The sequence below is a fragment of the Cebus imitator genome, unplaced genomic scaffold (genome assembly GCF_001604975.1).
Source record: "Cebus imitator isolate Cc_AM_T3 unplaced genomic scaffold, Cebus_imitator-1.0 Scaffold188, whole genome shotgun sequence".
In the NCBI taxonomy this organism is placed as follows: domain Eukaryota; kingdom Metazoa; phylum Chordata; class Mammalia; order Primates; family Cebidae; genus Cebus; species Cebus imitator.
This window is the reverse complement of record NW_016107503.1, coordinates 3,443,402-3,469,795: the sequence shown is the minus strand read 5'-3', so window position 1 is coordinate 3,469,795 and position 26,394 is coordinate 3,443,402. Positions and strand designations below refer to the sequence as shown.

The following is a 26,394-nucleotide window of genomic DNA, read 5'->3' as shown; positions in this document are numbered from 1 at the left end:
TGCCCTGTTGCCAGGCACCAGGCTGGAGTGCAGTGGTGAAATCTCAGCTCACTGCAACCTCCGCCTCCGGGGTTCAAGCAATTCTCCTGCCTCAGCCTCCCAAGTAGCTGGGACCACAGGTGCACGCCACCACGCCCAGCTAATTTTTGTATATTTTAGTAGAGATGGGGTTTCACCATGGTCTCGATCTCTTGACCTTGTGATCCGCCCGCCTTGGCCTCCCAAATTGCTGGGATTACAGGCGTGAGCCTCTGTGCCCGGCCTAAAAGTCCTCTTAGATCATTTAACCAAAAACAAACAAACGAACACTCCAGATAAACCAACAGATGAAGATCTATTTACCTGTCTGACTGAGAGAACAGCCCCATTTATTCATACATGAGGCATAGCACAAACCTGTTTCTCTACACATGATGCAACTCTCTTATTCAAACAAAATCTATATTCTTTTTCCTGGTCTTCATCAACATAGCCTCCTCCAATTTGGTTTAGGACATATTGGTTTCCTTGAACATGGTAGATGGCTAACAAATGGTGATAGAATTAAATAACCTTTGATACTACCCTGCGGTGCATGGGTTGTTACTGTTAAATTGTTCCTATTGTCTTGTGTAAAATAGACTGTTTTCTTAAAGCAGGACCTGGGTATTATCCCTTACATGTAGCAGCTCTCTAACAGCATCCAGTATATTGCCATGCATTGTGTCAGCGCTCGATAAACATTAATTCAAATTGAATTGAATTGTTTATGAGGGGAGGAGAAAAATGTCAGAGCACCGAGATTTAATATTTTTGGGCTTCCTACTAAAGATTAATCTAAAAGAAACTATGAATTTTTTTATGACATATGGTCTCTTCCCAGGAAGGCAGATTCAAATGAAAGAGAGTGAATATGGCGTATTTATATCCTGCATCTTAGAGATTAGTAGCTAGAATACAGTTTGTCTTCATCCCTATTTTTTTTGCTTTCTCAGCCTGACTGCTGAGAAACATGGAGTCTACCCTCTAACTGGCAGAAAGGTGCGCCTGGGTGGAAGGGGTTTCTGAAAGCTATACATAACGTCTGCTGTTTCTAAAAGCTGCAGAGCTCCATCAGACCCTTTCAGAGCCCAGAGCACAGCATCCCCCAGATCTGAGCAGTAAAAGTAAATGACAAGTCACGTTGTCTGTGCGGTAACCCAAGCTCTTCACGATGGTTGTCAAGGCCCTGCTTCCTGGATTGTATCCCACAAACACTTCATGCCTCTCAGTGCCCGCTCATCTTAGGCTGAGCCCAACTGCTCAGAGTGAGGTTAGGACCAACATAGGATCTGAGTGCCAGGCTGTCCTGAAGCCGTCACATTACTGTCTAACAAGGTTTTCTGTGAAAATACAAATCTTACCCTGTGACTCGCCTAAAACACTTCAATGATTTTTAATGACAGAATAAAGTGAAGTGTCTTAGTCATGAATACAAAGACCTGAACCTTGCTTGTATCTTTAGTTGCATACCCCTATTCTGCTTTATTTATTTATTTTTGCATGGAGTATGACTGTTCAATGTCTTAACTCACCCCTGCAACATGCTGTTTGATGTCTAATGTGCTTTGCCTATCCAGTTCCCTCTTCTAGGAAGGTCATTCTACTCTTTGTCACCTGATAATACGTGTGACACGTATTATCTCTTCCAGGAGGCCCTTGCTGAATCCTCCAGTTTATTCCAACAATACTCCCTGAGTATCCTATGGGCCAGTGACTATGGTTCTAGGTGCTAGGAGTCCATGTGGGAAGCAAAACAGAAAGCAAAACTGCTCCAGTTGTACCTACATTTGATTGGCGGTAGAGAGACAGAAAATAAATAAGTTAAAAGTAAATGATATCATTTTAAGTAATGTTGAACTTTATGTAAAATAAATAAAATGAAATAGATCAAAGAGAATGACATGATGAAGCCTGAGGATAGTTCCTAGCACATGCAAATGGCTTAGGTTAGGAGTGAGTTTGGCATGCTTGAGAAGTGAAGATCTATGAGGCTGGAGCTTGATGAGTGAGTGGGAGAGTAAGAGGAATACTAGAAAGGAAAGCAGAGGAAGAATCTGGTGGGGCCTTGTAAGCCTTTATAAAGAGTCTGAAATCTCTTATAAACGTGACGAGAAGTTAGAGACGAATTGTGACTGGGGAGTAATGTACTCTGGTTTGCACACATAGAATAAACACCAGGTAAATCAGTTTGGGAGTTCTTAGAGTAATGTGAGAGAGAGTGGTGGCTTGGACACGGTTTGAGATCTATTTTAGAGACGAAAGCCAAGTTGGACCAAGCTTCCCTCTCTATTGCTCTCAAGTCACCCTGTCTATATCAACATTGGCTAAAATCAACTATGTATGTGTTTGTCTCTCCCACTGGCTTGGCTTGACATGATCCTGGGGACAATGAGCAAACCTTGTCTTGTTCACCCTTGTAATCCCAGGGCCTACCACTTGCCTGGCACCCAGTGGATATTTAATAGATATTTACTAACTGAACCGAATTCATTTATTTTCCCTTAAAGGAGCGAAGCTTTCAAACTTTCAGTACGTAGTAAGACAGTTTCTTGAAGTATTTTTAATGAAAATCATATTTACTATAGGAGATTCCCTGCAAATATCATGAATGAACAAGAAGTACTGAAGTGTTGACTACATTTGAAGCCATTTCCACTTCAGAGGGCAAGACTCTGATTATGACTACTGCCAAATTTTTATATTTTTGCTGAAGGGTAAGGAAAAGGGAACTAAATATCTTATATAGATTTCTGCTATATTTCTGTTCAGATCTTCAATGGAGAATCACTGATGTCAAGCCCATCAACCAAACAGCTTAAACTGTCAAAGATTTATGGACCCTAAAATACAAATCACTGCCCTCAAACTTTATGGCTGAAAAATGTGCATTACTAAGGCAGATAACTCTGGTGATTCAGTGGCTTTAAAACATTAAATATGATGGTAAATGACACTATAACTGGTAGATGATAAGCTGCTATTCCTGAGGAGAATTAACAAAAATTGCATGTCACTTATTCTATAAACATTTAAAGGATACACTTCACAATGTGGTGTCATGGGTACCTACAATAAACAAATCAAATTTCACAGATTCCTCACAAATCTGCTTCAGTAAACACTATTGGATAATGACAGTTTAAGCTAAAAAATGAAGTCATGGAAGTTTGGTCTGTATGTACATCAAAAGCCTTTTTAGTTCGCTGACTATGAATTACAAGAAAGGGCACTAGCCTTTCAAAACAAAATGACAAAAATAGAAGGATTAGTGGAAGCCTTGTAAAATTATTAATTCCAAACCTTTGACTTAAGCTATAAAATGGCTATACAGGACATTTATCTTACTAGATGATTTACAAAGGAGCAAGGTGCACAAACACTGGACACTGTAAACCTCTTGGTCCCGTTTTTGTGTTGCTAGAGGTCATTTTCAAAAAACCAGATGTCAGAAATGCCAAAAGATGGGCATCTCTGAAGAGCCAGAACAACACAGAGGATCTGACTTCTGGGGCTCTAATTGTCCTTTGGTAGAAACATATCCTCACTCATATTATCTGCATGTTTCTACTTCTTTTTGTTTTGCTCTCTGAAATTCCTCTATTAAAATATTTTTAGGGTTTACAAACGAAGTAAAAGATGAAAATTCATCTGGAGGAATTAGAATAGTATTTCTGAATCACATACTCAGATACATCAATCTAACCTTACATCCAGCTAAGATTTGTGCCAATGAGAAATGAGACCTTAGATTAGGATGGAACAAAAGTCCAGGATACAGGTCATTTTATAAGGTGGAAAAACACCTAACCTCAGGCAGAAGGGGATGAAGATGTGCTACCACATGTGGTTACTCACAATAAGTTTTATATTTCAGGACTTGGGAAGAAGACATGAAGAAACAGGTAGATGACATAGAAAAACCGCCTTAAAAATTTTGCCCAGGGCAAGTCAAGTAGAAGGAAGGAAAACACACTTTCCCATTTTTGAAGGAAACTCCCAGCCATCTTTCCTATTGGTTGTTTTATATTTTAGCTACAATCTGTGTTAAAGAGGCTTTTATAAGTATGCCCAGATAATTCTGCAATATCTTTAAAAGAAATATTTATGGGAAAATGCATTTTGAGTTCCGAACAATTAATTTATAAATGACTTTGCAGAAAACAGTCCTTGGAGGATTACTTCTATCACTTAAGTTTACAGTAAAAATTCAGTTTTTATATGTTTCTAAATCAAAAAGGTGACTAGGCTATGACTTTTTTAAATGATCTTGAATTTGAAAAAGAAATGTTTAGGAGTATTTATAGATGAAAATATCAAATCAATCTTGTTTTAAAAATAACTACCAAATAAATAAGTAACTATCTCCTTTTCATTGAAAATCATCTTGGTTTTGGGGTCTCCCCAATTGGAAATCTTATTATAATTTAACTTCATAAATCCTTCAAAGCTCCTTCTCTTGTAGTTGTCATATATTTTGGACTTAAGCTATGCACAGTTATACTTTTAGTTGTAGTTGAGAGAGGCCACTAAGAATGAAATCAGTAATTTCAATAATCAAGAAAACTAAAAATGTCATTTCAAATACACTTAAAAACTTAGGAATAAAATAAGTAGATATAGGTTTGTGAAACATGGTGGTTGGATTTCGGAATTACATTTTAAGAGCTAAGAATGAATTTGAATATAATATAGCTTCAGTTTACAAAGGTTACTAGTGAATTTGCTTTTTTCAGAAAAACTTCTGCTTAGGTTTACATGAAAGTAATCTACAATAGTTACTGTATACTACATTTATACAAAGTCAAAATTAAATTTAAAGTTATTGTGGTTGGCAATGGAGTGGGGTGTCACAGAGTGCCACCATCTTGATGAAGCATTATTAGAGTATATCAGAATAATCCAGGGAAGGTTTTGCAGAATATATCTGTGTGTGTCTGCATATGTATCTGGTAAAATCTCTCTAGGATGGTGATTCAAGTTATTGGGCATGGTTGAGAATTATAAGTTTAGGGTTTAATATTCAGTTTTGTAAATTACACAGGGATAGAAGTGACCATAGAGGAGTTCAGGAAAAATACATGGAATTTCTTTATATATAAGTATACTTATAAATTACATACAATCAAAAGATCAATGTAGTTTTGTATATGAAAGGAGAATTAATGAGGAGAATTATCAATTACAATTTCATGGTATCAGTTAATACAATGTTTAAAGAGGTATGTTCATGCTATTGAATATTGCTGCTCAAACTCCTAATTTAAAGAGAAAAGTTCACCCATCCGTATTATATGGATGGTTCTAAGCACATCATACTCTTATATATGTGGATGTCTGATGTCACATTATTTTTAGAATAGCATTCAGCATTAAGTTGACACAGGTGTAGTAAATAATAACATTCTGCTGCATGAAATTTCACCTATTTTTTCTCTTAAAATGTGATTAAGGTATGTTTTGACTATAATTTTTATGGCTTAAAAACAGTTGGCCAGGTATGGCGGCTCACATCTCTAATACCAGCATTTTGGGAGGCTGAAGCAGGAGGATCGTTTGAGGCCAGGAGATTGAGACAAGCCTGGGCAACATAGTAAGACTCTATCTCTACAAAATTAAAAAAATTAGCCAGGCATAGTGGTGCATGTCTGTAATCCCAGCTATTCTAGAGGCTGAGTTGGGAGAATCTCAAACACAGGAGTTGAGGTTGCAGTGAACTATGATCACACTACTGCACTCTAGCCTGGGGATGAAGGCGCCAAATAAATAAATTAATTAACAGTTATTGATGAGTAAATGCAGTTTTCTTCTTTTTCACTGCTGAATATAAAATGAGTGTTATTTAGATTAATTTCACTCTTCTAGCTCAGCACAAATATAACCACGTGCACACAATTTACAAGAAAAGTGTGCCAATAAAATACAGCTCTCATTATTAATAAATAACTAGTATAAGGTAAAATGCCATCTTTACTAGATTTATAATTTGAGTACATAAATATTTAAAAGACCTCTTTAATTTTTAAATTAATATTTGCTTTGCATTTGTCAAGGAAATTCTTCAAATGTCTCATGTTGCGTTTGAAATGCAATATGTACTTGCATTATTTCAGTACTCATATTCCTGAAGCATATCTACATTTGTTAAATGGTAAAAACTAAAACTATTTTTAGCCACCTGAAAAAAACAGACCGGGAAGTAACAGACAATTTTACGACTCTTAGTGACATCTTCTGAAATATGATATAATAACAGATGAGACTACGAATACCTCATTATGTGGCAGACACTGTTCTAGGAATTTTATGTCTATTAGCCACTTAATACTATAGTGCAATAACCTGAGGAAGCAGTTATTGCCTACTATTGAACTTATTTTGTAGGTAAAAGTTGTCCTTGGGATTTCTCTCTTTATTTTTTAAACACTTTGTCTAATCCATCAGCAAATCCTATTGGCTGTACTTTCAACATACGTCATAGACCTGGACCATTTCCCATAAACTCCACTGCAACAATCCTAGTTTAAAGGATCATTATCTCTTACCTGGATTGTGACAAAAGCCTCCTAATTTCCCTGCATCCAGTTGTGCCTCACTGTAGACACTTCTCAATACAGCAACCAGAGCGATCCTTATAAAATACAGTAATGAGATCATCATGCCATGCCTCTATTCCAAATACTACAATGGCTTCCCATATTACCCAGAGAAAAGCCGAAGTCATTATAATGGCCTACTATGCCTCATTTCAACAGTTTTCCAACTTGGCTGCATACTGCAGTCAACTGGGGGAACCTTTGACAGATACTGATGCATATGTTCCATCCCAAGAGATGTTGATTTCATTGGTCTGGGGTAAAGCCTGGAACTTGAGATTTTTAAAAGGTCTTCCAATTTAAATGATTATAATATACAGCCAAGGATGAGAGTCATTGCTGTCCAAGAGATGCTTCCCTTTCTGTCTCCATCTGCTCTGACTTTATCTTTTTCCATCCTTCTCCTTCCATGCTCCACTCTAGCCAGATGATAGAGTGGCTATATGTTTTATTATTCTAACTGCAGAGTAAAAGGCTCATGCTAACAATTACAAAGAGACAACATGCATAATTTGGCATTGTTTTAGAAAAACAGGCATGTGTTCATCAAGCACAAATACTTATTTGCAGTACTATTGAAATAAAATGCTCCCGTTTCAGAGAATTGGCATTTGCTGTTACTCCCTGGAATATTTTCCCTCAGGTATCCACTTTATTTGCTCCCTTACCTTCTTCAAATCTTTACTCAAATGCCATTTTTCGGTGAGACCATCTCTGCTACTCCACGTCACCCTGAAACCCACTCTCAACTCCACCTGCCTCTTTCCTGCTTGCTTTTTCTCCACATCAGTAACACCACCTGATATACCATATAATTGCTGAACTCTTATTTCTCTACCCACTAAATTTTTATTTCTCTTTTGCTTACTCCTGTATTCCAGGATCCAGAAAAGTACCTGGCCTACTGTAGTCTGTCAATATATATTTGCGTAACAAATGAATAAGTAATTTACCAGCTGTTTGACATTTGGTAAGTGACCTAACTTGCTTTGTCTCAGTTTGGTCATTGGTAAAATGTGGGTCATGATAACCACTTCATAGTGCTGTTGTGAACAGTAAGTGAGCTCATGCATGGGACTGGAATCATGCCTGACTCATAGAAGGCACATGTAAATGTGAGTTATGTTAGTTAACTTCAGCCACAGACTCCCAAATGAACATCTCGAAGTTGCCATTTCTGAAACTGCCTCACTTCAGAAATACTAAACACATACCTAGTATTATGTTGGTAAACCTGCTCTCTGGAGAAAAATAAGACAGAAAAGCCTGGCTTGTAGCATTTGCATTGGCATTACACCACACACCTGTGGTGTATATACTCCCATCACAGCAAATGGCAAGCTACTAAGAGTTGATTAACCAGCTCTTGCAAACTGGTACTATCTGGCTCTAGCACACTACTGCCAGTAACCTACTTTCTGGCCACATTCTTCTTTCCCTTCCTCTCTTACCCTCGTACACAACTATATTTCCTTGTCTATGCAATGAAGACGTCTAGCCCATATAATTTTGATTATTTCTAGTCTATTGGACTCTTTATTTCCTTCTTCAGCTCACATGGACTCACTGTCTGTTCCCTTCAGGGTCCCTTCACTTCCATCCTCAGTTCCCTTTTGGCATACTTGTTTTTCTTTTGTACATGCTCTACAAGCCATAGTTTCTAGTGTCTTCACTCTCACATCTGGGGAGTTGAGTATTAATGTAGAAAATCGCATAAGAACGCACATCACTGCGTAACACATTTAGGCTCTGCAGCATCAGTTGAATGTTCAGCATGATTAGTTATTTTTCTCTAGGACCGAGATGAGGACTGGCAAGTTTGGGGAAATAATATATACAATGAGCACAAATAATTGGGCCAACAGCCCAAAAGACAATCTCTCCTGGATACTTATATTTTATACCATTAATAACCTTAATAAAGATTTTTGGTTGGTTGTATCTACTGGTGCCTTGACAAACAGTCTCCGTAGTAGAACGTGTTCTTCATGGTCCAGCATTTCCATGATCAGCTACTTTTCTTTAAAATTTCAATAATTATTTCAAATATTCACCTCAAAGGAAAGTTTGCCCTCAGATTCCCATAAATCCTCTCCTACTACTTTGTGAGGAAATGCAATAGAATCAGGTATCATTTCCTTCCACTTACGCATGTTCCCCATAAAGCTATCTAGATCCGTGACACTCCAGTCCCGGGAGATGTGGAGCCTTCTGCTTTCCAAAGTCAATCCTCCACCGGGTTCCTTGATTTTATGCCTTTTCGTCTTCTGAAATCTTTTGTTTTATTAATTCATTTTTTAAATTCCCTCCTCTTCTTTCTTTTCAGTGTATATATACCTTGTCCAAATTTTCATATTTAAAAAATACCCTTGATTTTAAGATACAATCACAAATATTCATGTAACTAATAACACACCACCAAAATACATGAAATAAAAATTGATAGAATTGAAGGGAGAAACAGATAGTTCAATAATAATAGTTGGAAACTTCAAAATCCCACTCTGAAAAATGGACAGAACAATCAGAGAGAAGATAAAAATATAAAGGACTTGACTGACACAATAAACCAACTAGATCTAATGGAAGTACACACTGTACCCAAGAAAAACAGAACACAATTTCATATGGCATGTTTTCTCGGATAAGCATATGTCAGACCATAAATTTAAGTATCAAGAGATTTCAAATAGTCGGTTTCATACAAAGTATGTTCTCTCACCACCACAAATGAAGTAGGGAGTAAACAACAAAAAAAAACCTTAAAAATCCATAAATTTGTGTATAAACAACAAACTCCCAACCAATGGATCGAAGAAGAAATCACAAAGAAAATTAGAAAATACTTGGTGACTACTGAAAATGAAAATACCTCATACTACAACTTGTAGATACACATCAAAAGCAGAGCTAAGGAGGAAATTTATAGCTATAAATGTTTGTATTAAAAAAAGAAATCTCAAAACAACCTACCTTAACAACTTAAGGAACAAGAGAAGAACAAACTAGACCCAAGGGTAGCAAAAATAAGGAAATAAAAATTGAAACAAAGATAAATAAAATAGAGAATAAAAAACAATAGAGAAAATCCACAAAGCCGAAAGTTGGATCTTCCAAAAGAACAACAAAATTAACAAACTTTTATTGAACAAGAAAATAAAGAGAAGACTGAAATTACTAATATCAAAATGAAGGTGGGATATTAAAATCAATTCTACAGAAATAAAAAGTATTCTGACAGTACTATAAATGATTGTATGTGAACAATTAGATAACCTGGATAAAATGGCAAAAAAAATCCTAGTAACACGAAACCTATCAAGACTAGATGATGAAGAAATAAAAAACCTGAATAGATCTATAATTAGTAAGAAGATTAAATTAGTAATAGAAAACCTCTTGATGAAGAAAATCCCTGGACCTGATGATGACAGCTTCATTGGTGAGGTCTACTAAACATTTAAAGAACTAACACAAATCCTCCTCAAACTTCATCCAAAAAAACTGAAGAAGAGAGAGACATTTTGATTCATACCATGAACATTATTGTGAAGCCAGATAAAGACACTACAAAAAATCCTCATAATACTATAGACCAATATCCCTTAACCATTCAGGAAAAAATCCTCAACAAAATACAAGCAAATGGAATTCAGCACCATATTAAATGTATTATACTTCATGGCTAAATAGATTAATTCATTGAATGCAAGGATAGTTTAAATAAGGGAATTAATCGATGTAACACATCATATTAACTGAATGAAGGGGGGGAAATCCCCACAATGATTGAAATTGGTGAAGAAAAATATTCGACAAAATTCAACACTGTTTCATGATAAAAACACTCAACAAACTAGGAATAAAAGAAGGTTACTTTGACCTTATATATATATACGTATATTAGATATATCTGTGTATGTGTATATGTATATGTAATCCACAGTGAACATCATACTTGACAGATACAAACTGAAAGATTTTCCTCTAAGATGATGAACAGGGCCAAGATGGCACTTTCAACCCTTTGATTCAACATAGATATCAGAATTCCAACAACATTTTTTGGTCAGAAATACAGAAGTCCACCCTAAAATTTGCATTCACATTATATTTCAAGGGACCTTAAATAACCTCCAACACAGCTGGAGAACTCACATTTACTCATTTCAAAACAGCATACAGCTCCAATAATAAAAACACTGTGGTATTTGCATAAAGATGCACATATTGATCAATGGAATGGATTAGAGAGCCCAGAAATAAGCCTTTTCATGTATGGTTGCTATGGTTTAAAGGTGTCCTTTCCAAATTCGTATGCCAGAATCTAATACCCAATGTGATAGTATTAAGAGTGGAGTTTTCGGTGAATGATTAAGTCGTGAACACTCAATCCTCATGAATGGGCTTAGTGCCATTATAAAAGAGGTTGAAAGGAGTGCCCGAGTCCCTTTTTGCTCTTTTTGCTCTTCTGCTCTTCCACCATGTGAGGACACAGTTTTTGTTCCTTCTGTCATGTAAGAATGCAGCAAGAAAATTCCATCTTCGAAGCAGATAGTAAGCCATTACCTTTGGTCTTGGACTTCTCAGCTTCCAGAATTGTGAGCAATAAATTTCCATTACTTATTAATTATCCAATCTGTGTTATATTGTTCTACAAGGAGCAAGGGACTAATACAATGGTCAAATAATTTTTGATAAGGGTGCCAAGATTATTCAATTGGAAAAGTATAGTCTTTTCAATAAATGGTGCTAGGAAAGCTGAATATCAACATGCAGAATAATGAAGTTAAATCTTTACCTAAAACGTATGCAAAAATTAACTCAAAATGCATCAAAGACCTAAATGTATACGTTAAATTATAAAACTCTTAGAAGAAAACTTAGTGCAAAAGCTTCATGACATTAGATTGGACAATTATTTCTTAGATATGATACCAAAGCCATAGGCAACAAAAGAAAAAATTGATGAACTGGGCCACATAAAAATTAAAGACTTGTGTGCATCAAAACACACTATCTACAGCATAGAAAAGCCACACACACAATGGGAGAAAATGCTTGCAATCATGTATCTACTAAGGGAATAATGTCCATCCTATATAAAGAACTCCTAAAATTCAACAACAAAAAAATCAAGCAATCTGATTTAAAAATGGAAACAGGACATGAATAGATACTTCTATAAAGAAGATATACAAATGGCCAATAAGCACTGAAAAGATCCTGAAAACTACAAATCATTGCAGAAATTAAATTAAAATGTCACTGAGACACCACCTTACATCCATCAGGATGGCGTTATAACAACAAACAAACATAAAACAAACAAAAACATCGGAAAATAACATGGGTTAGTGAGGATATAGAGAAATTGAAACTCTTGTACTCTGCTGGTAGGAGTGTAAAATGATACAACCACTATAAAAAACAGTATGGTGGTTCCCCTATAAGTTAAACATAGAATTACGATATTATCCAGGACCCCGCTTCTGGATATATACTCGAATGGAAAGCAGCATGCAGAAATACACCTATTCTCATAGCAGTATTCTTCAGAATAGCTAAAACATGAAAGCAACCCAAGTATCCATCAAGAGATGAAGAGACGAGCAAAATGTGGCATGTGCATACAATGGAATATCATTTATCCTTAAAAAGGAAGGGGATTCTGTCATACACTGCAACAGGACTGAACTTTGAGGACAGTATGCTAAGTGAAATAAGCCAACCACAAAAGACAAATGCTATATGATTTCACTTACATGAGCTACTAAGGGTAGCCAAACTCATAGAGACAGACAGAATGGTGGTTGCCAGGGGCTGAGGGAAGAGAAAAGTGGGGAGTTTAATAATTTTTAAAAAGTGGGGATGTTTAATTTTTTAATGAGTACAGCATTTCAGTTTTCCCAGATGAAAGAGTTTGCAGATGGATGCTGGTAATGTTTGCACAGTGATATGAATGTACTTAATACCACTGAACTGTGCACTTAAAAATGGTTAAGGTGGTAAATTTTATGTGCATTTTATCAAAATTAAAAAGATTGAAAAGAAATCCTTGATTTTTCTTATAGCTTGGCCTACTAACATACTAGCATTTGTTTATTGCTGCATTGACATCTCACTCACCTGTTCCCAAAGGAATCATCTCCACCTACAAGTTCCTATTAGTCGTTCATTCTCATTTTTGCGCTCTGCAATGTGGCTTCTGCCTGGGACCAAGCCATTGAAAGTGCTCTTGTTGAGATCACTGAGTCCCTCTTAAGTGCTAAATGCTATAGCTCTTTTTCTGTTTCTATCTTTCAGAATTTCTCCCCTGAATTGTCACAATTGCTTATGTGCTCCTGACTTTTAAAAGCTGTATTCCCTTGGGTTTGGGGACTTCATGTTTTTCTCTCCTTCCTTGTTCCTCTTTGTCCATTCTTGCTTAGTTACCCTTGGGGATTCCAACCAGGCTGCCTCTCACATTGTTATGTCACAAAGTTCCACTCCAGTTCAACTTTCTTCCTAGGAAATATCATGATTCGCATTTAGTAACTATCTTTATGCTACCAAGTTCCCAGATCTTCAACTTTAGCCAAGATTATTCCACTGAGCATCAGATTTGTATTTTGAATTGCTGTCTGGACATTTCCTTTTTTAAAAAAAGAATTCAAGAGTTTTATTTTAAGTTCAGGGGTACATATACAGGATGCACAGGTTTGTTAAATGGTTGTGTTATGGGGGCTTGTTATACAGAGTATTTCATCCTTCAGATATTAAATCTAGCATCCATTAGTTAATTTTCCTGATTCTCTCCCTCCTCCCACCCTCTACTCTCAGACAGGCCCCAGTGTGTATTGTTCCCTTCTATGTGTTGTCCCTGTGTTCTCATCATTTAGCTCTCACTTATAAATGAGAACATGCAGTTTTTGGTTTCTGTTCCTGTGTTAGTTTGCTAAGGATAACCACCTCTAGTTCCATCCATGTCCTTGCAAAGAACATGCTCTCATTATTTTTCATAGCTGTATAGTATTCCATGGTATATATGTACCATATTTTCTTTTTCCAATCTATCATTGATGGGTATTTGGGTTGATTCCATGTCTTTGCTATTGTGAATAGAGTGCTGCAACGAACATATGCATACATGTGTCTTTATAATTGAATGATTTCTATTCCTTTGGATACATACCCGGTAATGGGATTGCTGGGTCGAATGTTATTTCTGTCTTTAGGTCTCTGAGTAATCGCCCCCACTGTCTTCCACTATGGTTGAACTAATTTATACTCCCACCAAGAGTTTATAGCCATTCCTTTTTCTCCACAACCTTGCCAGCATCCATTATTTTTTGAGTTTTTAATAATAGTCATTCTGACTGGTGTGAGATGGTAACTCATTGTGGTTTTGATTTGCATTTCTCTAATGAGTGATGCTGATTTTTTTCATATACTTCTTGGCTACATGTATGTCTCCTTTGACATGTCTGTTCATGTCCTTTGCCCACCTTTTAAAGGGGTTGTTTCCTTTATTCTTGTAAATTTGTTTATGTTCCTTACAGGTGCTGGATATCAGACCTCTGTCAGATGCATAGTTTGCAGAAATTTTCTCCCTTTCTGCAGATTGTCTGTTTACTCTGTTAGTAGTTTCTTTTGCTATGCAGAAGCTCTTTACTTTGATTTGTCAGTTGTTGCTTTTGTTGCAATTATTTTGGTGTCTTCATCATAAAATTTTTGGCCATGCCTGTCTCTGAATGGTATTACTTAGGTTGTTTTCCAGGGCTTTCGCAGTTTTATATTTTGCATTTAACTCTTTAATCCATCTTGAGCTAATTTTTTATATGGTGCAAAGAAAGGGTCCAGTTTCAATTTTTTGCACATGGCTAGCCAGTTATCCCAGTACCCTTTATTGAATAAAGAATCTTTTCCTCATTGCTTGTTTTTGTCGTTTGTCAAAGATTAGATAGCTGTAGGCATACAGTCTTATTTCTGGGTTCTCTTTTATGTCTGTTCTTGTACCAGTACCATGCTGTTTTACTTACTGTAGCCCTGTAGTATAGTTTGAAGTTGAGTAGCATGATGCCTCCAGCTTTGTTCTTTTTGCTTAGGATGGCTTTGACTATTGGGTTCTTTGTTGGTTCCACATGAATGTTAAAATAGTTTTTTCTAATTCTGTGAAGAATGCCAATGGTAGTTTTATGGAAATAGCATTGAATCTACAAATTGCTTTGGGCAGTATGGCCATTTGAACAATATTTATTCTTCCTATCCATGAGCATGGAATATTTTTTCCCATTTGTTTGTGTCATCTCTCATTTCTTTGAGTAGTGGTTTGTAATTTTCCTTGTAGAGATCTTTCACTTCCGTTGTTAGATGTATTCCTAGGTGTTTTACTCTTTCTGTGGCAATTGTGAATTTGGTTCCTTTGTGATTTGGCTATTAGCTGGACTGTTGTTGGTGTATAGGAGTGCTCACAATTTTTCCACATTGATTTGGTATCCTGAGAGTTTGCTGAAGTTGTTTATCAGCTTAAGAAGCTTTTGGGCTGAGACAATGGGGTTTTCTAGATACAGGATCATGTAATCTACAAACAGGTATAAGTTTGACTTCCTCTCTTCCTATTTGGATTCCCCTCCCCTTTTTTCTATTGTCTGATTGCTCTGGACAGAATTTCCAATACTATGTTAAACAGCAGTGGTGAGAGAGGGCATCCTTGTCTTCTGCCATTTTCAAGGGGAATGTTTCCAGCTTTTGTTCGTTTAGTATGATGTTGGATGTCAGTTTGTCATAAATGGCTGTTATTATTTTGAGGCATGTTCCTTCAATATCTAGTTTATTGAGAGATTTTAACATGAAGGGATGTTGAATTTCATCAAAAGCCTTTTCTGCATCTATTGAGATAATTATGTGGATTTTGTTTTTAGTTTTGTTTATGTTATGAATCACATTTATTGATTTATGTATGTTGAACCAACCTTGCATCATGGAAATGCAGACTACTTGATCACATTGGATAGGCTCTTTGATGTGCTGCTGGATTCTGTTTGCCTGTATTTTGTTGAGGATTTTTGCATTGATGTTTAGCAAGGATATTGATCTGAAGTTTTATTTTCTGTTGTATCTCTGCCAAGTTTTGGTACGAGGAAGATACTGGCCAGAAGATACTGGCCTCATAGAATGAGTTAGGGAGGACCCCTTCCTTTTCAATTTTTTGGAATAGTTTTAGTAGACATGGTACCAGCTTTTCTTAGTACATCTGGTAGAATTCAGCTGTGAATCCATCTTGTCCTGGGCTTTATTTTTATTGGAAGGCTATTTATTATTGCCTCAATTTCAGAACTTGTTATTGGTCTGTTAAAGGATTCAATTTCTTCCTGGTTCAGTCTTGGGAGGGTGTATGTGTCCAGGAATTTATCAAGTTATTCTAGATTTTCTAATTTATGTGAATAGAGGTGTTTGTAGTATTCTCTGATTGTTGCTTCTATTTCTTTGGGGTAATATTCCCTTATCATTTCTGACTGTGTTATTTGAATCTTCTCTTTTCTTCTTTATTATTCTAGCTAGCAGTCTATCTATTTTATCACTGTAAAAAATAAATCAGCTCCTGGATTTATTGAGCTTTTCAATGGTTCTTCATGTCTCTCTAGCTCAGCTCTGATCTTAGTTATTTCTCATCCTCTGCTAGCTTTGGGATTTGTTTGCTCTTGGTTTTCTCATTCCTTTAGTTGTGTTGCTAGTTGATGACTTGAGTTCTTTCTAGCTTTTTGAGATGGGCGTTTAGTGCTAAATATTTTCCTTTTAACATTGCCTTAGCTGTGTCCCAGAAATCCTGCCACATTATATCTTTGTTCTCATTAGTTTCAAGAAACTTCTTGATGTCTGCCTTAACTTCGTTATTTACCCAAAGGTTATTCAGGAGAAGGTTATTCAATTTCCATGTAATTGTATGACTTTGAGTGAATCTGTTAATCTTGAGTTCTAATTTGATTGTGCTGTGGTCTGAGTGAATGTATGATATGAGTTTTTTTGCAGTTGCTGAGGAGTGTTTTACTTCCAATTATGTAATCAATTTTAGAGTAAGTGCCATGTGATGATGAGAAAAATATATATTCTGTTGTGTTGGAGTGCAGAGCTCTGTAGATATCTACCAGGTCCATTCAATCCAGAGCTGATTTCAGGTCCTGACTATCTTTGTTAACTTTTTGTCTTGATGATCTGTCTAATATTGACAGTGGGGTTTTAAAGTCTTCCATGATTATTGTGTGGGAGTCTAAGTCTCTTTCAAGGTCTCTAAGAACTTGGTTTATGAATCTGGGTGCTCCTGTTTTGGGTGCATATATATTTAGGATAGTTCAGCTAACCTTGTTGAATTGAACCTTTTGCCATTATGTAATGCCTTTCTTTGTCTTTTTTAATCTTTGTTGGTTTAAAGTCTGTTTTGCCAGAAACTAGGATGGCAACCCTGCTTTTTTCTGATGTCCATTTGCTTGGTAAATTTTCCTCCATCCCTTTATTTTGAGCCTCTGTGTGTTACTGCATGTGAGATGGGTCTCTTGAAGATAGCATATCGATAGGTCATAGTTCTTTATTCAGCTTGCCATTCTGGTCTTTTAATTGAGGCACTTAGCCCATTTACATTTAAGGTTAGTATTGTTATGTGTGGATTTGATCCTGCTATTGTGATGCTTGCTAATTATTTTGCAGACTTGTTTATGTGGTTACTTTATAGTGTTGCTGGACTGTACTTCATTGTGTTTTTGTTGTGGCTGGTTTTTCCTTTCTGTATTTAGTGCTTCCTTCAAGATCTCTTATAAGGCAGGTCTGGGAGTAATGAATTCCTTCAGCATTTACTTGTTTGAAAAAGACCTTATTTCTCCTTTTCTTATGAAGCTTAGTTTGAATGGATATGAAATTCTGGTTTGGAATCTCTTTTCTTTAATAACGTTGAATACTGGCCCCCAATGTCTTGTGACTTATAAGGTTTCTGCTAAAAGTTTCTCGTTAGTCTGATGGGCTTCCCTTTGTAGTTGATCTGGCCCTTCTCTCTGACTGCCATTAACACACGGTTACACACACATCACCTCTCTATACACACACACATATGTTCACACACAAGCCCCCCTGCACACACTAGACTATACTGCCCCTCTGCCGATGTATATCTAGGAGAATGTCCCCAAGGATCCCACACGGTATGAGATTCATGAATCCAGTGCAATATCACAGCCAGTCAGCCAGCCACCAGCACTGACACTAGATGTAATCTTGTACTTACTAGTGCTACCACTCCTTCATAATAAAAGAGCAAATTGAAGCAGTTTTCAAATAGTGTGGGAGACCAAAGGGAAATCTCTTCTGCTTCCAGTAAGCACAGAAGGCTATTAATGAGCTGCGGATCGCCCCCCTACTACACAGTGCACTTAGCCACTTCCTCCTTCCTGTGCTCACACAAGCTGTGATTATGTTCTAAAGCTGCAGTTTGAAAAATGACTTTGGTTTTGAGAATTTATGGGCTATAGATATTTATGTATTTTATTTCTGCTTGCCATGGGGAGTTGAGTATCTGCTATTGACATAAAGTTTATAAAGCACTTTGAGCTTCTGAGAAGAGAGATGATTACCAAGAAGGGTAAGAACATTAGAGAAGAGTAAGATGGAAGTATTGACCTATTTTTCTATTCATTTTATTTTTTTGCATTATAATAATGTGACCTTTAGAAATTCTAGGTGCAATGGGGACATAGACCACATGAAGAGATGGTAGTGGACTTATAAGGAAAAGTAGTAGGCAATTTCATCACATGAATTCATAATATATAAGTACAACTCTTTGGGTCATAGAAACTTCAATTTCAATTCTTGCTCTGCCACCTGCAATGTGTCACCCACTATTCTATGAACTTTACAACAATCAATTAATCTTTATAACAATTGTAGGAGATGGAGTCAGTACTGTCAATATCTTCATTTTAAAGGTGAGTGAACAGAGGTACAGAGAATTTGGTACCATGACCAAGGTTACATGGTCCATGAGTAGAGCCAAAATTAGCTGAAAAAAGTATTCAGGTTCTCCTAGCAGTAGTAATGATAGCTATTATCAATTAAGTATAAGTGTTTTCCCCCTAGAATATCCGATAATGTCTTATGTACAAAGTACATAATAAGAGCTAAAAAATATTAGTTTTTAAAATTTAAAGCATAAAGTACACCACTTAAAAACATGTAGTAGGATGTTTAGAAGTAAATCTTTTATTTATAGCATATGACTGTTTCTTTGTAACATTTAATTGATTCATTATTCAGCAGAATAAAGTATATAAATTAGGTGAGAAGCTAATATTTCTCACCTTATTTGCTTGTGGTAGTCATTTGATCCATTTTTAGCATCAATTTAGATTGAATATCTGCTACATTATCTGCCATTATATTCTGCTTTAGGACACAGCTGATTCAAAAATAAAAAGAGGAAAATAAAAAGAAGACCAACCTATCCCAAGCATCATTAGCTAATGAGTCATTTTGATATGCAGCTGATAAAAATGAGTTTTCGAAGAAACATAATGGAAGGACATTAAGTATACATGCATTTCAAGTACCATAGGTGGTCCTGATAAATTATTCTAAAATAATTTAGAACAGGAGAAATGAACACAAGCTGTAAAATAACACATTTTTAGTCAGAATGGCTACAGAGAAGAACAAACAGTTCATGTCCCCAAACACTTCTGAATTTCATTTTACCTTACAGAGCACACTTGGTTGAGAGTATATACTGCACGAACAGGATTGCTCTATAATAACTTGATGATTTTGCTGAATTCAGCTTCTAGGATTGAATCTGGACATCAAGCCCAGTCAGAGTATAAATATATCATCACTGCTAGCATTCAGAGCAGTTGGAAGAAGAGGTCCCAGAATCAAGAAAAATAAATGAAACTGAGATCAAGAGAAAAAGGTGAGATCCAAATAGAACTTGTTCACATAACATGGGGCAAAAAAAAAAAAGTGAACTGAATGGTTTATTTTCACATGAAAATAAAGAAGAAAAATAATGTAACATTCCAAGTGGCAAAGTCCAGCCATTTTGTAAGTGAGATAAATAGTTATATCTCTGTAGATAGACAGATAAATAGATATTAAAAACACAGTAACATGCAAATATATGACCTTTGCTGGGGATGAAAAATATTTACTATAGTAGTTTTTTAAATATTTCACTTTTTTCACCATCAATGAATATTTTCATAGCACACATGGTTTTTCAAATTTTAAATATATTATAATTAAACCTTGAAATATAACTTCCTGGTCCCTTCTCATTATGTGTTTGTATCACTATAAAATAAATTATTTTTTGTTTATATTATACTTTTAAGGATAAATCACTTTAAAAATAATATTTTAAATTTTATTTCTTATAAAAAAAAATCTCTGCTAAAGAGTTTTATTCCTCCTCTTTTTGTTTTCTGAATAGTTAGCCAAATGAAATTGAGTGGGATAAAGCTGAAAGAACATTTTCTGAAATGAACTTGAGTCACTGTTAGTAAATACACAACAATGCAGTTCAGCATTATAGATAATGTATACAATATCATACTACATAGTCAAATGTGATAAAGCAAAATTAATGACCATGTGAGGCAACTGAGTTTCATTTAATCTCTTTCTTCATAACATTATTTGGTATACGCACACACACACAAACGCATACATACACACACACATATAGCAAGTGAATTTACAGTATAAATCAATTATGTTATTGAGTGTACATCCTCCTCCCTTTGTGACATTCTAATGTATCACAGTATCAGGAAAATGCACCCTAGAGAAAACACTGCTATTCTTCACAGAAAATCCATGAATAACATTATGCAAAAATTAATTTATGATAAATGATTTAAATATAGAACTGAGAATAGCTTATTTAAATGCCATCAGAAAAGAACACCTCACCCGCAAAAAGGAGTCTAGGGATCCATTCTCCATATATTCCACCACAATCATTACTGGTCTGCCTGCAAAAGAGCAAGAGCACACACATGGATTAGTGCAATTACAGGAATATGTGCCGCAGTTAAGAGATACCCAGCTGCGGCAACTAAATTATTTGTATTTTATTAATAGGAATTTCATTTTCCAACCTGCTTCTATAAAAGTGTTCATATTATACATAGTCATCTCTATATTTCTTAATAGCATTATTTCCTTTTGAGTTCATAAAAGGGACAAGAATTACAATATAAATTACAAAGGAAATAGGTACTTCTTTTCCTAAAGCCCTGCAATCACTTGTTCAGATTATGTTCTTTTTGTCCTCTAGTTCTTCCTTACAAAACAACAAGCTCAAGCCAGGATTTCAGCAGCGATCATAGCTGCTTCTGCAGCTGTAGCACAACTTCTAAGGCAGTGTGGCAATTTTAGCTGACTTATATTAGAGTGAGCATTTCTGAAGTATTCCTAAGGCAAAGCAGACAGGAGAAACTCATAAATTCTCTTTAAGAAATGATAGACCATGGGTCATAGTCTGATTTTGAGAGCCTTTAAGCGGAAACATTTTAGATTGATGAACGCTACACAGCTTGTAGGATTTGTAGTAGTTCCTGATCACATGGAATTTGATCAACAGAGCAATGATGGCAGTACATGAAAAAGAAGTAACTCTGATTTTGTTGTGGCATAGAAGCTAAGATCAGAAACTAAACATAGTTTCTTTTTTTATCATATCAATTGTTACACTGTTTCAGTTCCCGATACACCTCCATTAGGTAGAATATTCGACATAAATAACTGATTTATTTCAAAGAAGATAATGCATTTGTTCCGCCCAATTGCCCAAGTTTAAAAGATAAACTCATTTTGGATGCAGGGGAAGTGATATTCACCTGAAATAAGCATGTCTGACATATTTAGTTTTTACTTCTGTATTTGTCACTTCTTATCAGAATTTTTAGCTTTTCAATCTGCACTATGCATAGTTTTTCCTTACAAACACAAAGAAGATTTGGAAAGAACTTATGTGTACCAATGATGGAAATATTATCTCATTGTAATTCATGTTCCTTTTATGAACTCAAAGCCTTGAGGGTTAGAAAGGGTGACTATTACGAATTAGTACCATGTATGCAAATGCTAGACTTTACATTTGAATCTATATTTTAAATAAAGATGTGCTAAAGGTTAAAGGTATTAATAAGGCTCCCAATTTATCATGCATAAAATTAGAACCCAAGGAAGTTTTCCATTTGTAGTGAATATTAACTTATATTCTGTAATGTTCCTCAAAGTCATTAATTTTACCCAAATCTGAATGAAGAACTTTATCGGCAATTATTGAGCTCAAATGAACTGTCAGCACTCTTGTGGACAGGGATCTAGAAGATTTAGGTTTAAACCTTAAAGTTCATCATGAAATCTTTCATTTGGCCATGAGTTTCAGGGAGCTTGGAGGTGGGAGACTGATGCAAACACTAAGGTAGCAAGTTGGGGAAAATAAAAGGTCATTTTTGTACTTAAATATAAAAATTCTGAGACCAATATTCCAGTTTGAATGATAATGTATTCTGAATGTTAACGGGAAAAGTTGGTTTATTACAATGACTGTCTGATGTCCCTGCCTGCAGACTCACAACTTTTTAATCTATCTTGACCATTGCTTTCAGAGGAACACTTTTAGTTTTTATTTTCTTTAACAAACATTTCTCCTTCCCTTAAGAATGCCAGCCTTATTAGAATAAAAAGAGTGTGCAAGCATTTCACTTGTATTGCTACATACCATCATTATTTTTCTTATGCAGATATGGAAATGGAGGGATAGAAAATTTAACTGCTTGTCCAAAGTCACATAGTTGGTAAGTGGCAGTGTCAAGCAATCTGTCTCAGAAATTTAGATCTTAACCTTTATGGTACAGGTGCCTTTCAGACAACATTTATAGATAAAAGCTCCATGTCAGCTCTACCAATTTGCATTGCTCTTATATTTACTTAATCCTGTCTCTTTCCTTTACTTGTGTAGTTACCTGCCAGGATAATCTCCCTATTCGCTGCGCTCTCTAGCCTCGCCATCTCTCCCCACTCCATTAGAATGTACATACGCACCCCTACCTTGAAAGTCTCTCACAGTGGTATTTCTCATAGTTGCATTTCCATCACATCTATTGTGTACACTATTAAATGTTGTGCCTGTTTTTATATTGTTTCTCTTTCTTATTTTCCCATAATGCTTTATATCCTCGTTCATGGGTTTCTCAAGGTCACTTGCCATAGAGGTAATCATAGCAGGTGCTTCATAAAAACAAGTTAACTTTTCTTGATTTGACAATTCTCAAGAAAGTAACTCTGGAGAATTTCAGCAAGATCTGATCTATGCGAATACACAGTACTTCAAAATTATTTCTCTCTATAACTCTTCGAGAGATACTTTAGGCAATCTTAAAATTCATCAGTGACAAGTTCTGTCTTCTCATTGAGAATAACAAAGAATCAAATGAAGACGTCCCTGGTTTCCTGTGAATTAGAAGTTTCACATTTGAGTTCTTAATCTTTTGTATTTTGTGTAGTAGCATCAATAAAGAACAGCTGTTAATTGAACTAAGGAATCTTTTTTTATTTCTTTTTACTACTGCTGGCATCTAACCTGTAATTTGTTTTGGTTTTTAATAGGGAAGAAGCTAGTTATACTGTGAAGATTATAAGCAACTTACAATCCATTATTACATTTTATAATTAAGATAAGTAAAAGGAAAATTATGAAAATTAGGATGTCAATCTTTCAATCTGTTTTAGGTGAGAGAAGTCTATTGACAACAGTATTTTTTGTCTTTTTCGATATATAAAAATTACATACTGTATTGCATTATAGCTCTTGGAAGGTATATTTGGAAGTAATTTATTATCTCTTTCTAAATTTTCAAAATATTACACTTTCTTTCCTTTTGTACAATTTTAGCCAGTTACCCCAAGTGCCTCATGTCACAGAACCATCTTAGTATTTGCATTGTACTAAAGTCAGTGGGCAAACCAGGCTTCTTGAATTAGTCAATTCTTGAAATCCCATCATTTTCAGAAGTTTCATGTGTTTGATTTACGAGATTTTCAAAGATACTTCTACAAGTCACACAAAGTGAATTTCTTAGGTTTTCCTTCATAAATATCCCAGAAATGGTTATGAATATTTCAAAGTGCATTGGATTGAAGATCCTCTAAGAAATCACTTATTGATATTCCGGAGACAATGGATTGCAAAAACCCCTTATCATCCTTTTCATAGACAAGGAAAATTATTTTCTTACATTAAGACTTTAAGGAAAAGTATCGACCAATATGTATTTTTCAAATGTTCCCTAATACTTATGATGGTTTTGATAAAGATGGTGTGGATAAGCTATATAATCATAAGACTGCACTTTTCTCACGCTGTTGTTAAAGAAAACAAAAGAATTCTTTAAGAGTTCCATAGATATCCCAGTTAAAGTATTTTGCCCGTGAAATCCATTATTTTTTTTTTTGTCTCAGAGAATATTTGTGAAAAAAGGGGCAACAGAGATTTAACATTTCCACATAAGTTACGAGTTTGTGCTGGATGTAGTATTTTCTATTAGTTTGGCAATTTCTAATGTGTAGACAGTAAAATGAAGAATCAAAACAAATCTCAATAACCTCAAACCTCTATTACAGATTTAAATCATTCCGTTTATTTAACATTCTATCAAGTCTATATTTTGTCTACCAGGTAATAAAATTTGTGATGATAACTTACATTGACAGTTACAGTGCCTGCATTTTATTTTTCCCCAGTTGCAATTCAGGAATCTTTGGACCAGTTATTTAATCTATTCCTACCTTCCCTGTTTCTGTTGTAGAGATAGTGATTTACAATTATAATCTCAAATGAATTTGATAATAAATGAAATACTCTTATCCCTCTAAGGCACTCAGAAGATATGAATGATGCCATTTGAACACAGTTATATTACATTAAATCAGTGTTTTTATTCACCCAAGTACAAATTAAAGAACTGTTTTCCTCTTGTAGTGTTACCTGATGACTACCAGATCATGTTCCAAATACATCTTATCCTCATTCAGTTCAAATCCAAACTTTTAACATTTCTCTTGAACTTTCTTTTCCTCTTATAATCCTGTGTTGGTTAAAATATCACCATCCATCTAGTTACCCAGGCTTGAAACCCTTTTGTGACATTGGACTTCTCACTTTATTAAACCCTTTCTAGTTCATGAGTTATGAAGTTCTGTGATTCTACGTAAAATCAGTTGCCACTGCCCATATTCTGCCTTTACTTTCTCTTGCTCAATCATATTTTGCTGGTTTCCTTGCTCCTATCTGGTACCCCATTATAAGCTAACTCTTGAAAAATAATCATTTTTGAACAGTTAGTGATGTAAAAAAATTTTTTTAAATGCCTACTAAATAGCAAGTACTCTTCTGGGTTCTGGAAACACATCGTCAATCAATATTGAGATCTCTGCTCTCATGGGTGTATAGTAAGAAGGGGACTATAAATAATTAAACAGTAAATTAGTATAAAGGGCTAATGCCTCATCCCCTCATTTTAAGACTGAATTGTTTATTGTAGAATTAAAGTCTAAATTGCTTGGTAATTAAGTTCATTTACAATCTCTTCTCTACCTTCATGTATAGCGTCATCTTTTACTTCACCCTATTCCCATATCTCCTGCTTTTCAACTAATTAAGGACGTGAAAGAAGTCTACAAAGAGAAACACAAAACACAGCTGAAATAAATCAGAAATGAAATAAATAAATGGAAAAACATTCCAAGCTCACGAATTGGAAGGACTGCTATCATTTATATAGCCATATTGCCCAAAGCAATTTACAGATTCAATGCTATTCCCACCAAATTAACAAACTAATTTTTCACAGAATTAGAAAAAAATATTCTAAAATTCATATGAAACCATAAAGAACCCAGATAGCCAAACCAATTGTAAGCAAAAAGAACAAAGCTGGAGGTATCACATTACCCAGTGACTTCAAACTGTACTATAAAGCTACAGTAAACAAAACAGCAGGGTTGTACAAAAACAGGCACACATGCCAACAGAAAAGAATAGAGAATCCAGAAACAGAGCCACAGAGCCCAACCATCTGAATATCTACAAAACTGACAAAAACAAGCAATAGTGAAAGGACTTGCTGTTCAACAAATGGTGCTGGGATAGCCGGCTAGCCATATGCAAACGAACTCTTATTTTTCGCCATATACAAAAATTAACTCGATTGATTAAAGATTTAAATGTAAGTCCTCAAACTATAAAAATCCTAGAAGAAAATCTAGGAAATATCCTTCTTAACTTTAGCCTTGGCAAAGAATTCATGGCTCTTTTTCAATAATATCCTGAGTGTTACTTTACTTGTACCTTCCTCTCTTCTTTGGAAGACTGCCTTCTTGTTACCTCTACTTGGCAAAAATCATAACTTTTTTTTTAAATTTAAAAAGCAGCTTAAATATCATCTCCATTGTACATTATCCTATGAATTTCTTTCCATTTTAGGAAGCCTTGATTGTTTACGTTCTCCTTCCTTTACATCTCAATCACTTTTAGAACACTTATGATACAGTATTGATGTTAACAACGTAGGTGTCTGTCTCCCATTCTAAAGTGGCCTTGAGCTCAGGACTTCATGCCTAATTCTTCTCTGTAAGATCACTATCTAAGCACAGAGATAGGCCCAGAGTAGGTATTCAATTTTATATTTTTTGAGTTGAATGTCAGAAGGAATACACACATAGAATATTCTCTAAGAATTATTTCAGA

The 26,394-nt window shown here is 35.3% G+C and overlaps 1 protein-coding gene across 4 annotated transcripts in view; it reads right to left on the bottom strand.

Moving 5' to 3' along the window:
• Positions 1-26,394, bottom strand: part of EPHA6 (EPH receptor A6) — a 980,105-nt gene that overhangs the window by 113,177 nt on the left and 840,534 nt on the right. For all 4 annotated transcript variants that reach the window (XM_017546189.2, XM_037744876.1, XM_017546191.2 and 1 more), the window contains one exon: positions 20,550-20,611. In XM_017546189.2, the coding sequence (XP_017401678.1) occupies positions 20,550-20,611 (62 nt within the window). The remainder of the gene's footprint in view (positions 1-20,549; positions 20,612-26,394) is intronic.